Here is a 15910-nt window from a genome sequence, read left to right as displayed (position 1 = left end):
GACTGTATGAGATGCAACTTTTCACATCTAATATAAAAGTTGCAAAGAGTAACTGACCCTCAAGAAGACAACACAATATTCAAGGCCCATTTATACCAAAAACGATAACTGCTGTATAATGATACTAACTACGAGAGATACACTGATATCAGCTCTTTTAACCATGCAGGCTTAAAACCTGTACCTGTAGCGGTGGTGGACATGCGTTGGACGGAGAAGTTGTGAAAATTTAGCATTCTTCTATCTTACATGGCACAACAATCCACAAATGCCCCTGCTGGTGAAATACAACGTGAACGCCTTCAACACGCCAGTTGTTTCTGGCACATCAGAAAGCAGGCCTGATCTCTCATGTCATGAATTCCTTCATTCCCCAGTAAGAGATTAGAAGACAGAAAATTAAGTTCTTTGAAAGTTTGACAGCATCATTAACTAGCCGATCAGAGCTGTAGGGTGCAGTACTCTATGGGTTTAATACGTTCTCCCGAGCTGTTTGAACTCCATGTTATACTTCTGAGGAAAAACATAATCTGTCAAAAATGACACCAGAGAGAAAATATTGCAAGGAAACGTAATATTGGATTTGAATGACAGCATAAAGCATCTGTTGTTCATACAATCTGTCTAAACAACATCTGTCTGGAGATCCAATCAGATCAATCGTGTTGCAATTCTCCATCAGAAGTGTACAAACAGCAAATTACACACATTTCTGAGACATAATCAATAGAGAGAATACATGTTTAATAAATACATAAATATTGCATTATTTACACAACCAAAATGTGAAAATACAGTATATAATGAATGTGCACCAAGTTTATTAAAAGCTGCAATAAAAACAAAATCAGTTATTGAATAAGATTCTAAAAATCTGCAATGAAAGCTGTCTCCTTATGTGTTTTATAAATACTTTAATTTATAGATTCAATTTCGCTGGAAAAATCAAGCAATAAAATGGTAGTGGGCGTATTTAGGAAAATAAAACTTCCCGCCATTATTTACTTAAAAATAAATTTTCATTCCATTAATTAAAACACAGTAAAATAAGTCTGTTTTATGTTTTTAGTTACTTCGGATGGAATAAGAATAGCAAAAACGTGAAATATCAATGGCCACTAGAATATAGAGAATGTGAAGCTGACGTCACGCCCTATGTTGCATGCTTTGGTGGCACCGCCATCTCGGGAGGATAATACTCCACTGCTATTCTTGTTTTGATATGTACCGTTACTTGTTTAGCTTGATATATGGAGAAATTGAAAGTGAAATAACTGTTGGCATTTCCTGAACGACTCTGTATAATGCTATTGCTGTTTTTAACAAAGCAAACCCGACCTACCATACTTATATTTCCAAATCAAACAAGAAAAACAAAACACTGCATTGAACGCACTATCAGCCATCCTACCAAGATGGTGAAAAATTCAAGGTGGCATGGCTACGATTAACAAGCTCTATGGGCTGAAAACCAGAACCATATACATAACCTATTACTCTTAATTTTTATTACATTCCCAACTGTTTTCGTGTTCAGGGGGCAAACTTAGAAAAAGTCTTGTAATGCTAAGTTAAAGGAAACCTTCTCAATAAAAAACATTATTGGGCAGAAAGTTTGTTATAGGTATGACAGGTTTGACATTAACGAACATTGGATTTCGCTTGAACAACTGTAATATAATTCACAAAAATGTTAAAAATAAACACAAACATGGATGACATAGTGGAACATAGTGAATTGGAAAGACACAATAATGAGTGAATATTATATTCGAATAGTCACCCAAAAATGAAATGCTCTTTGAGTTATTATGTATACACTCTCATGTTCTTACACGGTTTTTCATTGTCATAAATAAAAACTTTATTAGGATCACTAATAATGTCTGATCTATTTGAGTAAATTAAAAAACCCTACAATAATGCACATTCATGTTGCTAAGGTGAAAACGACAGATTGGATTCTGCACCTTTTTTCCTACAATACATGACTCATAAAGAATAAACATGTGTAACACGTTTCACATGTGTGGAATGTCATAGAAAACACATGTAGTCAGCCTCTGTATTGTGCTGGCCTGATGGGCTTTTCTTTTTTCTCAAACAGACTACTAATACTCGGTGTATTAGAGAAACTAATAAACAGACATAGTTAAGGGTGTTTGCACTCATTCAGATCCATACAGCTCTTGTCGGCCATGAATGAGAGAAAGGGAAGCTACATGGCCAAATCTAAAGCACCCTTGAATGGAGGTTAAATTGATATTATTGGAACGTCTTAGAGCTTCCAAGTAACAGTAATGGATGCAAAAAACAGATGTGCCAAGTGGTAGGAGCACACTAGCACAATTGAGGGCCTCAAGTAATAACAACAGATATGAACAAAAACACTTAACTGTACCGTCTTTACATAACATTGGATGTAACTTCACACACTGATTTTACCATACTAAAATCCTGTTAAAGGGTCATGAAACCCGCACTTTTCAGCTACAGTCTGACATTACTTCACTGTCATTTTGAAAAATGCAACTAAAATGGGCGTGTAGAAGAGTGGGGCAGTGGGCGGGGCACAAGAGAAAGTGATCAGATTCCATATCTTAAAATATATTAGTCATTACACAAATCATACTTGTAAGCCACTAAATGTAATATGAGTTTTTTTTTATGTAAGTATAACCGTTGTAGTGAAAATGACAGTTACCGCATTTGAAGAGATGGAAAAATCCTCAGGTCACAGTACTGCATTCCTGATGCAGAATTCCTTCATGAGCGAGTCCAAAAGTCCACTAGTCTCCATTTCTAAAAGCTTAAATTCCTGCACAAGTTTCGCAAGTTTGCTGTTCTGGCCTTACTCGCATCCATGAAGATGTTTAAGTCAACGGCTTCGAACCAGGGATTGGTCCGGCATGGGAGACGGGCGCTCTAGCGAGGCGACTAGCATTCGATTGTTTGCAAGATTGTTCCACATGAGCTCTGGCCCACCGAGAGCTCCAAATGGCCATCCAGGTTTGTTTCTGTGCGCCACAATTTCAACAACTGTCAAGTATTTATCTGATTGGAGATTGGAGAAGTCCTTCCCCCGCATAAACTGTATACCATAAATACTGTATTTCACATAGAATATACTTTTATATATAATTCTGAGTTTCCTGAATAGAAAAATTGGTGGCGGCCACCTCCGTCAAATTTTGTGCCGCCTCAGACTCTCGCAAAAATTATGTCGGGTGTCTTCACGAAAAATTATGTCGGGTGTATTCAACAAAACTGTTGAAACGTTTCAGTCCCTAACGTATATAAAAGATCAGTGAATCATTTAAAGCTCAAAGAACCACAAGAGAAGGCAGGATGTGAATGAGCTTTGCTTAATTTAGTTGGCCATTGTGGGCTGAAGTTGGCTTATTTGATTTAAAAACATTTCTGTTTGGTTGAATCAAAGTAATATTTTATAGAACTTAAAAGTGGTCATTTTCATCCAATTTCTTGAACGTTCAATATGTTTTTATTTGTAAAGTGTTTGGTTAAGCCACTTGAAGGTACAGTACAGTAGGCCTACACATACGTGTGTGTGTACAAGATCAGGTTGGCCCCACCTCCGCCTCATTTTGTGCCAGGAAAAACCCTGATATAATTATCAGAATATGTATTTTTGCAGCTCCATTTACACCACCATTGCGGAGGCATTTTCCATTATATTTCTAGATGCATTACGGGCTGAATAACCATAAAATACATCCACATAACAGTGTTCTGCATTCAACGCGATTTACGCAAAATATTAAAACGATTGCCAGTTACACAAACCTACTGTACCCGAGCATTGTTTGTGCTCGGTATTATAGCAAATAATCAGACTAATATGACTTGCATGTAAACGGGAGAAAAGAGGTGTTCTCATGTCATGTAAACATGTTACTGCGATGAAGTCCTTACTCTGATTATTGGAAATAATTAAATAAACTTAATCATTGTCATTTCAAACTTATATGATGTTCTTTCTTCCACAGAACACAAAAGAAGATATTTTGAAGAATGTTGTTAACAGCCCCTCATACACTTGCATTTGTTACAGTAGAAGTGAATGGGGGGCTGTGCTGTCCTGTTAACCAACATTTTTCAAAATATTTTCTTTTGTCTTCTGCAAAAGAAAGAAAGTCATACAGGTTGGAAATGACAAGAGGCCATTGAAATGATGAGTACCTTTACGTACTTGAACATCTGAAACAGTTTTGAGTGCTCATAACTAGCTTTCAACTTTGGTCGTAGATTCTGGCCTTATATTGATGTGGTATTTTGAAACATGTACAAATATTTTTGACTCTTATGTTTATAAACAGGAAATTATGCATTAAAACAAGAGGAAAAAAACACCAAAAAGCATAACTTTTACAGCAATATGTTCTTACGGCAGATAACAATGTTGACATCTAAATTGTATCAAATTATGGACTACTATTATATGTTCTCGACTGAGCACCAGCCAACAGCTCCATGGAGGACACAACCAATCAGTGAAAACCAGTAGATGAAGACCAATGGAAGGCCTGTGATTTTCTTACAGCAGCGGCTCTGAGATGGGACCACTCAACAACACTGGCTAAAACAAATGGGGTGGATGGCTCTAGATCCATTCATAACCCTGTAACCTTAACCCAACCTATTATGTAGGTTATGAACTACAACACCTTTTTCTCTGAAACATGTTATTATATACAATGTAAAATCTCACTGGACAGTGACAGAACTTATTTCATTACTTACATAGAAAAAATATATTTTAATAATAATAATTTTCATAAATGGACTTAAAATTTAACCAATTTCACTCAACTGAAATTAATTGCAGAGCATAGCTCTCCCTGCACCAACAAATCACTCAACTATTTTCACATTTTCAATTAAAAAACTTTGCGATAAAAATCATGCACAAAAAAGTTTGTGCCATAGCATGTTTTACTGCTTTTATTTACACCGAACATACGACGGTGTTTTTCACCAAAAAGTACAATAACAATTGCAAATTGTTAAGTGCCTTCAAATGAATATTCCATTGTAGAACATAAAAGTGGACAACATAGCCAAATTCACAGCAAAAATAGTGATAAAAAGAACGACTGGTTGGCATTATCACAATATCAAAACAAAATAGTGACAGAAAGCAGCGGAAAGGGAGAGACCCCCTACCTGAACATCGCGCTTCCTCAATTCTTGGGTTTGCGTTTGCTGCTGGACCATGGCGGCCCTCGTCTGCTTCTCTAAACCGTCGATTTCCCGCTGGTGGTCCCGGACCAGGCTGTCCTTCTCAGCATTGTGCGTCTGGAGTAGGTGCGTTCGCTCCTGTTCATGCTGCAGTTTCAGTTCCATGATCTGATTGGACAACAAGGAGCAAGAATTCATCAGTGGAACATCCCTGTCGTCATGACAACTCGCGCATTGCTCAGCGAAGGGAAAAGTTCATGCTTTGCCTCACAACACGCAAGTTTCATGTCACTATGACCTCACGGGTGTTCCCAAATATTTATCGCAATTATGACGAGCTAGCTGGTCTTTCCTCCCTTAGAAAAGAAGTGTGGCATATAGACCAGTTCATCCAATGTAGCGCTAGTGTACCTTAAAGGTATGTCCACTATCACCATCACACGCCGCATGAAGAAAGACGAGGAAGCGAGAGATTAACACAAGAAAGAAACTTGAACAAGAAATGCCATTTATTCCAATAAAGAATATATTGTCATGGTGAACACGCAGCAACCTTGATCACATTTTCTCCTACTTCGGCTTCAAAAAGATTCCAATCCACCGGCATCCCTGCTAGCTCTTATTCAGAAGAAATGTGCTTGGCATTGAAAGCAAGAGGATGAGGAAAACGCTGAAAAAACACAAAAGCGCACAGCGGTATTATCTCGATGTCTTGCACCTGCTGTGCGGCGAGCCCAGCCTGGCGATGAGAAGCAGCCCCGACGGTTCCCAGGGTCCGTTCTCGCTTTACTCCGGACGGGAGATGGTGACCTTGGCTCGGCCAGCCCCCGTCTCCCAGTTTGAGAGGCCTGATCCCTGCAGTTTCAAGCTAATCCTCCCACATTGTGCGGCTCGGCACCCTACCTGGCCTGCCAGCTAGAGGCTGCTATGGTGCTATTGAGTGCAGGTAATGAATGGGATTTGTGCTCGATTCCCCAGCCAATCAGGCACAAGGCCACAAAAGACGCTTCGAACAGCCTCCTGGCGCAAGGCATTCCAATTTTGGTGGAGTTTGAGGAGCAAAAATGCGGTAAGAAATCTTCAAGCTTTGACGTTGACTTTACTAATACTTTAGACGCAAACCAAGACCTTTAACAGGGCGAAACTAAACAGCCAACGGAAAAGAGCTTCAACTTATTGATCAGGGACTGGTTTTAAAGATTGCTTTCTTATAATGCACCATTAACATTTCAGAACACAGCCATACCTATTCAGATCTCAAAACCGCCAGATATTTAACGTATACATGTCAGGACAGATGATTACCTTCAGTTTAAACCCCAGTCTACGGATCGCTCTGCAGGGTTAAGATCATCCCACAGGAATTGTCGGACACGCATCCTTGGTGTGTAAAATTTTTTTGACGCAGGGCAAAAATCCATGCCGAAATAAACGGCGATATGACAGTGGGGAAGCGAAGGGTGGGGGAGAGGTTGAAAACATTGAAACGTCACAGAATGGACTGCCGGGTGCCGGCCTCTTAAAGTGGCAGCGCTGACTGGCTGCTGTCAGTGGACAGATGTGATTAGCGCCCCCTCCTACAGCACTGTTGCTGAGGTCATGGGGCGTTAGGTGACTGAAGACGGCTCCCTGGGGAAATGCTTCTCTCTCAGACAGGAGGGACGCTTCGCTGCACTCAGTAGGAGTTCGGTTTGAAGAAAGACGCGTGGAGAAAAATACAATCCATTATTCTGTGAACAGACACTCTGAGAATCAACATGTTTGTCTGCAAGAAACACAAACAGTGCGAGAGCGAGAAACACCGAAGACTACAATAACTGCTGATATTCTTCTGCCGGGTCATCTCAGATATGAACTCAGCGAGCAAGTTTGACGTCGTAATGTCGAGGAGGTCAAAAGAAACAGCAACAGTCTATATAAATACACTCTGTTAAAGTGCTATTGACAGGATCCCCGGAGAATGTTTCTTTGTGTCCAGACGAATGGCTGAAATTGACCCCCACTCCACTCATAATACCAACATTAAACAACTCAGACCTTCCAGAAAATAAGCTAAGGGATCAGATCTGGTTTCAGAAGTATTATATGGATTACTAATATATTAACAGTTGTGATTCATTTTGTAACTAATCGAATGAGTCACTGTGTATTTTGGTAACATCTTTACTCATCTGCCGAAGGATTTGAATGTGAATGTGACATTGCAGATTGAACTGAAACATTCAAGATATTATTACGGAGGGTTTGTTACCTTGACAACCGTATCTATCATGAATACAAATTCATTATAAAGTCTAATGTTCAATCTAGCGATATGATCACAACCAAAGCATGTTATTATAACTGACATCTAAGACCAGATGTCCAACTGATGATGTGCTGGGGAGAGTGAAATGCTGTAAGAGTTTTGGGGTATAATATATATATATATATATATATATATATATATATTCATCAGGTATATTCTATTTATTTTAAATGAAAACCTATGAAACATTTCAAGCCAAGTGAGAGCAATGAAGCAAAATGGTTTCAGCGAATGTGAAATCTGATAAACTTTTTTTAACAAATTCCTGTTGTTCTTCTAGTATGTGTCAAGCTGTCTACTGACTCTAGAAATCTTTGACAAATGGGAGTCTTGAATTAATTTAGATACTAAACATGAAACAGAAACATTAAGAAGACGTGCAGGATGATGAGAGTGTAAATAAACTAAACAGTATTACGTGGCCTATGAAAGAAATGGCCCATGGCCCAAGTCCTTCAACATCAGAAAAAGTACTACTTCGGAAAGTTATCCATTATGCAGATAAGAAATATTCTAAAGTGCGTATAAAACACTTACAATCATTATAAACCTGGATTATATTTTATACTTTGATATCATTTTAGACACATTCATAATACTGGTCTTTTTTTAACAATCCTTGTCTTGTATACACTGGTATTTTCCTTCAGAAAATGCAAATCTGGTCTGTAATATAATATCTATTGCTAAAAAGTAGTGAGATAAAACTATGATGTGAACAGTTCTCACTGTCAAAAAATAACAATGAAGATAACACATTCCTGTCAGTCAATGGAAATAAATGTATCTCTCAAAGGGTAACGTCTTATCAGCTGATGGTATGTTGATTACATTGAGAACCAATTATATTTTTAATCAGGAGAAACTAAATGTAATGACACGATAAGAAAACACATTGGACTGTATAAATATAAATTTGATTTTGCGATAGCTCATCCAATCAAAAGTGAGATGTTGACTGACTATGACCTTCAGTGTAAAAAAGGTTTTAACAGTAATTGAGTGAGTTTACATGCACAGTTTTACTATGCTTAATAAGCTGATAACGTGTGAGCTCAAAACGCTTAAAACGGTTTTCTTTCTTCGGGGATAGCTCATTTAAGCCCATTACTCAGATTTCTCACTACATGTAAACGCCTGACAGCGCAATAGTAAAAGTCCCGAACGAAAGTAACGGTAAAATAACGCAAGAAACAGTCCTCCCTCCAATCATGCAGTTGATGTAGAAACGGCAAAAGGCAATTCCACTATTGTTTTATATACATGAGAAGAGATAATGAAATACTGTGCCATTTTTAAATATAAGACAGACCATCGATGGTGATGTCACTGCACGCGAGAGACCTGGCAGGTCTCAAACTTCCATGTAAAAGTGGTTTTCTGTGTTGCCGGTTTACTGATATGCATGTAAAACACGTGAAAACAGGTTTCTTTTACAAGCTGATTTTTTTTATATATCCGTTTTTTTGTGCATGTAAATGAACTCATTCGCTCAACTACACTCTTCTTTTAAAAACCCTTATTTAGGCTTGATGTAATGTACATGAATGTTATCAGAAGAAAGGTTGTGGAAGAACCTGCTGCTCGTATCTCTGCTGGAGCTCCTCCAACTGGTAACTGAACTCTCTGGACTGTTTCTCTCGCAGTGATTTAGAGCGAATCAGATCGGCCTCCACTTTCTCCATCTGAAAACACAAAACAGAGTAAATAAAAAACTCAAGGGTATGACAGTAAACTGGTATGATCTTACATTTCTAGTGGGATACAGTGATAACAGAGAAAGTCACACTATTTTCTTCACTTATTATTCCGGACCAGGGGCACAAGATTGGATGGATATTAAAGTTATGACATTCTTACACAAAACTAGATTCAAAATCCAAAGTAAACATTATTTTTGAGATTCTTTAAACGAATGCCAATTATGCAATGAATCATGCAACGCAATAAGATGATTTACTATTGCATAATACAGTAACCAAATACATGAGAGCTATGCTGCAAAAAAACAGTAGTGCTGATGTCTATATTCTAAATAAAACAGCGTAGAAAGGGACTGATCTGAAATGCTCCACGGACGCAAACGTTCAAAATGAATTCCAGTTTAATGGTTATGTTGTTAAGACGACACAATACTTTAATAAATAAACAAACAAATATTGAGTTCTTGTATTGACACTTACTGATATTTCCCTGACCTTCAATAACCATATTAGATATAAATGAGCTTCTTTCTGTTTGCAAGCATAAAAATCCTGTTTATAAGTGTTGCTTTTGTTTTGGAACCGCGCTAGCATATACTACATATTATGTAGTAGGCATTCAAGTGTCAAGGTACTATACTAAACATTCATCTGGCTGTATTCGGAACTTATGCATCTACAAATAGACAGATGCAAATGAAAAAAAGAGAGAGTAGGGAGGAAGGGGGTGGCAGGAAAGAAGTGCTGGACACTTTGATGTGGGCTGAATTCTGGACAAATGAAGATCGCTGGAGACACAGGGAGGAAAGAGGAAGAGAAAGGTGAATCAGAGAGAATCTGAGCAGGATGTGGGCAGCAGTCTCACAGCTTTGAGGACCGAGGATCTTCTCGCCCACAACAACGTGACCATTAGCACACAAACAAACAAACACACACAGTGGCCAGGGGAACATACACTGCCCACACTGGGCCAACATTACACTGTCCCATGACGGCCATATGTTTTTTTTAAAGATAACAAATCAAGTAACAAAACAGTGAAGCTACTCCTGGCTATGGGTGTCCAGTTTTCCTTTTATTTGCATAAAAGTACAAATATAGCATTGATTGTTTACATCTCAGAGGATGCCATCATGTTCAAGTGACATCACACAACTGAATCTCAGTGATTTTCTAGATTTTGATAAAGCCACGATCTTTAAAAAATGCAACATTACTTTCATTCATAAAGAATGTTTCAAATTTTTTCACATGAATTAAACTATTCTAACTGACTGCAACATCAAAAATATTCCATTAACCAAGAGCATTTACTGTGTTGCTTATTTTGGCTTTAAAAGTGAAGTCCAATTGTATGCGTGTTAAGATACTTGCTGTAATCCCATTTTAATATGTCATCTATAACAGCAAACAGTAACATTGGCTCATGAATTAGTTTGTTTGACCAATGGCAGATGGGAAGAGTGTTCAGGAAACCTACTTGAAAACAGTCATTATTTCTGCACTTGTTTGGTGACGTTAATGTAACACACTTTCAGCTTTGAGGGTAAGTTTTTAGGCCAGCTCTCTCTGCTAGCTGTTAGTTCAGTGGAATGACATGTGATGATGTTATTCTGCATTCACTCTAGTCTCATAAGAATACTGATGATGGGACTCATCCAGCAGCATGTCAGGACAGGACCGATAAATATCACGCTCGTGGTAGGACAGATGCTTTGACGTCACAAAAACCTCAGTTAAAAGCCATGGTTACATTAGCAGCGAAGGGATGCTGATTTAGAAGTGGAGCAGGTTACATAGTTTTACTGTTTACATCCAAATAGTCCATTGTGAGTGCACAGTAGTTTTGAATGAAGCCGTTTTGAGAAACAGAGGTTACATAAATGCGAATAAGTTAGGTAACAGCAGCCGGAACGTTTGGATCTGCACACATTGAACGCAGCTGTGGCAGAGAATCCGAGTGGCGCCGCTGCAGCATCTGTGCACAGGATGTGTGACTGCAGTCGTGTGCATGTGGTGGGCTGGCACATGGGGCAGGACAGCGCTGTTATGATGGAAAGGGTGAATGTATGCACGTGTCGGCAGGAGTAACTCTCCCCTATGACTAACACTGAGATCTGTTTGATCATCTAATACCACAGTATGTATGTGACTAAGTTTAACGCTGCCTATAAATCATGCTAAGAGAATGAATGAAGGTTAAAGGTAATGTTAAGGCGGGATCGAAAGTGCACCAAGTGCTAACCACCAAGTCATGGCTGCCACAATTGATTTAAATGTGAATTTTTGTCGCACAGCCCCATGGGAGAATGCACTGATATCCTGTGAGACAGGGCAGACGCGATTTATGATCCAGACTCAATGATGACAACGCTGTCTGGACTCTTCGGAACAATCCACACATTCAATTTCTCCTAAACTCGGCCTCACAGAGAGAAAGTCTTGTTAACGAAATGCCTTATGACCAACATCAACCAACTGCGTTTCATCATTAATCCTGCCAGCGCTTCAGGTTGGTAGTCCAAAGCACTTCCTACCAGATCCTCGCTTTCGATTCCAACATGATTTCGAACGTTTCAAGCTAAACTGCACAAAGTGGCATAGAAAGACTCCCATGGGACCCACCGTGATGTCAATCGTCAAAAAGACAGCTTGTTTATCTTGGTAAAATGGCTACAACAACAAAGTCAATCCATTTATATGCCATTGGTTTTGACTGATTCACGTGTTGTAGGGATCCGCTATGTAAAAGCACCCTTGCATCCTCACCGGTTTTCAGCATCACGTTTAAGTGCCCTCGGTACTCACCTGTTGTTTCATATCAGCGTATGTCTTCTGTGCACTGAGCTCCACCTGCTTCTTAAAGTTCTCCAGAGCAGACTCAGCCTGCTGGGTCTGCTGCCTCTGACTTTCCCGAACACGAACCAGCTGCTCCTCTTTATCCCTGTAACATGACAAACACACAAACTGGGTCAACCTGGACATTTATGTGTTTACATGAACGTTCATTGCACGGTCACAAAACACAGCGCAAAAAAAGGTATATGAAAGCACTCAACGATTTGATGTCGTCCTTTACGCCTAGTTTCGTCAGCTGATTGGAGAAGTGTTTTGTGTCAAGAAGAAAAAAAGAACACCCATCACAGCATTTCTAAACTAAACAAACAGCATTTCTGACAACAACAGTAACGCACAAGAGCTAAAAGAGCTGTCAGACACGAGACAAAGTCCTACAAAGAGACTGTCAACATGCTTTCAAAGCTAACAACATCATGTGCGCGTGGCACCTTCAAATGAATGTAACAGCTGTCGTAATTGAATTAATTGGTCGATTTATTAAGGTCAGTGAAACTAAACATTACTGCTTATTTCAACACATTCACCAGCACATGCAGATAGCCAAGCTGAAGCAAGAGAAAACAGAATCATATGTAATGGGATACCAAGTCTGCCTTAATTCATATAATAACCATTCACAAACATATGAAAATGTGTTTATGTATGTGGAAGTGTGTATATTATGAAAGTAAAAAAGTGCAATGTTAAAACAAAACTTGGGAACGACTAAATTTAACTAAAGCTGCAATCCGTAACTTTTATCTCTATATCACATCTCTGTTTAAAACGCAAAACTGAAGCTTACTTTACATACTCATCGTGGGTTTAAGATAAGAGACCTCAGACTGACATTTCTTGTCAAATCAGACTTTATGACATAATGGTCGACCTCAAAAAATCTAAGGTGGTTCAACCCCTAACATGTGCAAAATAAATACTTTAATTGGTAGAGTTATTTAGAGTTGTGAATCTATATCAGTACACCAGAAGGATGCTCTTCTTTAGCTATCGTCTAACGTAACATGCACATAAAAAAGCCGGCATAACAATAGGAGGACATTCAAAACAAATGCAGAAAAAAGTTGGGGACATCTTATTTTCCCCTTCTTTTTCTATGGCCTCTTTTCTGTGTAATTTTGGTCTCTCTCATGTTTGACATCAAAAGATCTAGAAATTGTTTCTCCCTGACTGTTGTGTAGTCTGTAATTATTAATCTGCCTTGCAACATGAATGCCTTTAGGGCAGAGCACACACAAAAGAGCCTTCTGCTCATCTCTTATGTGGAGAACCAGCACACAGAAAACACAGAGGAAGATAAAACAAGAAAGGAACAAGCCGCAAAAATAGCTCACTATGAACCTTTTGATGCTTTCCAGGGTGAAAAAGACTGAAATGGGAGAAAGTAAGTTTCTGGTATAGAGGGTTAGTTAGTTGTACATCAAGTATATCATACTGCAGCTGTGTTACAAACCTAGTGAGCTGTCTTTACAAGGTAGAAATTCACAATACGAACAAGACACCGGAAGCGTCACAACATCCTGTACACCATCCATCACGCCGCCACCACCCCCTGCCTGAACCGTTACAGTCAGATTGGATCTATGTGTTCACCTGAATATCACAGCAGAAATGGAGACTTATCTGACCAGACAACATTCTTTCAACTTTATTTTATATCTAATAATTTTGGGATCATTTCTGTAAAGCTGGAGATAGTTTTGTCTGAGAATCCCAACAGATCAGCAGACCAGGTGTTTCTGAAATACTTATACAAGGAGTACCCAAGTCATGTTCAATAAAATCATGGTTTGAATTTCACTCCAGTTTCTGGCACGTGATATTTGTGATAAATATATACTATAGCGCACATAAATGAATAATATAATCAGAGCATCGCACCTTTAGAGAGCTGTAGACACGCAGTATGAGCAAACGTTTCAAGAACTTTGATTGTGTGTACTTGTGAAAGCTTCATATCACTGGGGCTAGGTTCACAATAACGTCATTTAATATCAATTTAGAGGTCTAACGTGTTTTATAGCGGCCACTAGCGGTGAGTTAAGGAATCGCAACCAATCTCTCGTAAGACTACGGTGGCCATCACAGTACAAAAAGATGTCGTCGCTGAGACAGCGTTTCTTCTCATGTTGACGAAGGGAATAAATCATGCGGGCATTAGAAAGACAGTAGAAAGGGCGATGTCTTATTTATTACACAAAATAAAGGGTCTGTGGATTTTATATTATATTATATAAGACTTTCCAGCAGAGACGAGTTAGGACCTGCGGTACTGAGTGAAGCTTTTAGCGGAGATGCTCATAGATATCTATGGAGATACTTTCCAGCAGAGAGACGTTGGAGAGAAAGATCATCTAAAAATTTTCCCTGAGGAGGTTGCTTTGATTCTGATCATGTGAGTAACATTGGGTTTTCTGTTTGTAAGAGCCAAGATATGTTGTTGTAGTCGTTTTAATATTAGCTTTGTATCGTAGCAGTTTTGAACGTCATTGTTTATCTGGAACCAGTGTGCTGCTTGTACTTGTGTCGTCTTCACTTATTTTATTCATGGGAAAACCGGACTATGTACCGCAGGGAAGAGGGAAAGGAAACACACTTTGTAGAGCCGTTGGTCTGTTTAGGGCTACTGTACAAAACATGGTGGCGAATTCAATGTATGTAGGCCCTCTCTGAATGTGGATAGAAACAGCTTTTTCTAAGGTACTACTAACATAACGGTTCATTACGTAGGTTCATTACCTAAGCGTGTGGTCCTTCATACACCTCTGAAGAAAAAAAGAGTTTAGTTCCAAAAAGAAATCATATGTTGTTGTATGTTGAATTAATGTTGTGAAAAAACTATTTTATTTAATGTGTGTTCTTTTATGGCCAGAGAATAACACTCAAAATACAAGTGAAGGAAGGCAGACAGAGAGTTTGTAACCATTCTGGCTGTTACGGAAAAAAGTTAAACAGGTTGTCATGATTCTGCTGCATCATGTCATGTTTCTCTTGGTTTAGTGGCAGGATCATGACAGAATCTCATGTTTTGTGTGGAGAGGGGTATTTATGGCTATTTTGGCCTTCCATACACTCTCTCCGGTCTCGTCTCTGTTCCCATCCTCTCGTTACCTCGTTATAGATTCATGCCCTACACCTGTTCCCCTCTTGATTTGATCCCTTATTTAATGCCCTTGTGTCGTCTGTCTTGTGTTGGTTCATTGTGGTTGTTGGGTGAGTCCATGTGTCTTGTCAGTCTAGTTTAGCGTATTCGTAGTTCTTGTTATGAGTTTATTTTAAGTCTTTGTATAGTGTAGTTAGTCCTAGTCCTAGTCCTGTTTTGTTATTTCCCTGTTTTGTTATGTTACCCCCTCGTGGGTCTTTGTTTTGTTATTATTATCAAATATCTGTTAACCCCTTACCCGCTGTCTGCACCTGGGTCCTCTCTCCGTGTCTCACCACCCGCGATCATGACACATGTGCCATTTCGCCATTCACTTTGTGTAGTGTCAACCAGATACATAATAATGAGATTTGTACTATTAAGATGATAATCAAGATCACGGTTATTGTCCATATTTCAACACTCCTACAAATGGTTTATAATAATAATATAAAAAAAAGTGTTGACAAATCCTTCAAAGTCAGCCATTCACATTTGAGAAAGTATTTTGAAAAGTGCCACGTTCAGATAACGCAGCCTTCAAGGCAGGGTTTTAATCTATAAATACAATTTTCTCTAGAAGGGAACGGTTACTCAAATTCTAGTGGATACCTAGATGCGTACCGCTACGAGAACACAAAGGGTGACTGTGGGAGGAGCAGACAGTCCGTCACCATCCATCAGAGGGGTGAGATGTGAGGG

General features: G+C 38.9%; 1 protein-coding gene across 4 annotated transcripts in view; it reads right to left on the bottom strand.

Annotated features, from left to right (window-relative positions):
* Positions 1-15910, bottom strand: part of cep112 (centrosomal protein 112) — a 111520-nt gene that overhangs the window by 52967 nt on the left and 42643 nt on the right. For all 4 annotated transcript variants that reach the window (XM_079457102.1, XM_079457101.1, XM_079457100.1 and 1 more), the window contains exons 18-20: positions 12019-12154; positions 9085-9192; positions 5185-5367 (exon numbers count right to left, since the gene is read on the bottom strand). In XM_079457102.1, coding sequence (XP_079313228.1) covers positions 5185-5367; positions 9085-9192; positions 12019-12154 — 427 coding nt within the window. The remainder of the gene's footprint in view (positions 1-5184; positions 5368-9084; positions 9193-12018; positions 12155-15910) is intronic.

The sequence above is a fragment of the Barbatula barbatula genome, assembly GCF_947034865.1.
Source record: "Barbatula barbatula genome assembly, chromosome: 5".
NCBI classification, from domain to species: Eukaryota; Metazoa; Chordata; class Actinopteri; order Cypriniformes; family Nemacheilidae; genus Barbatula; species Barbatula barbatula.
This window is presented reverse-complemented; position numbering and strand designations above follow the sequence as displayed.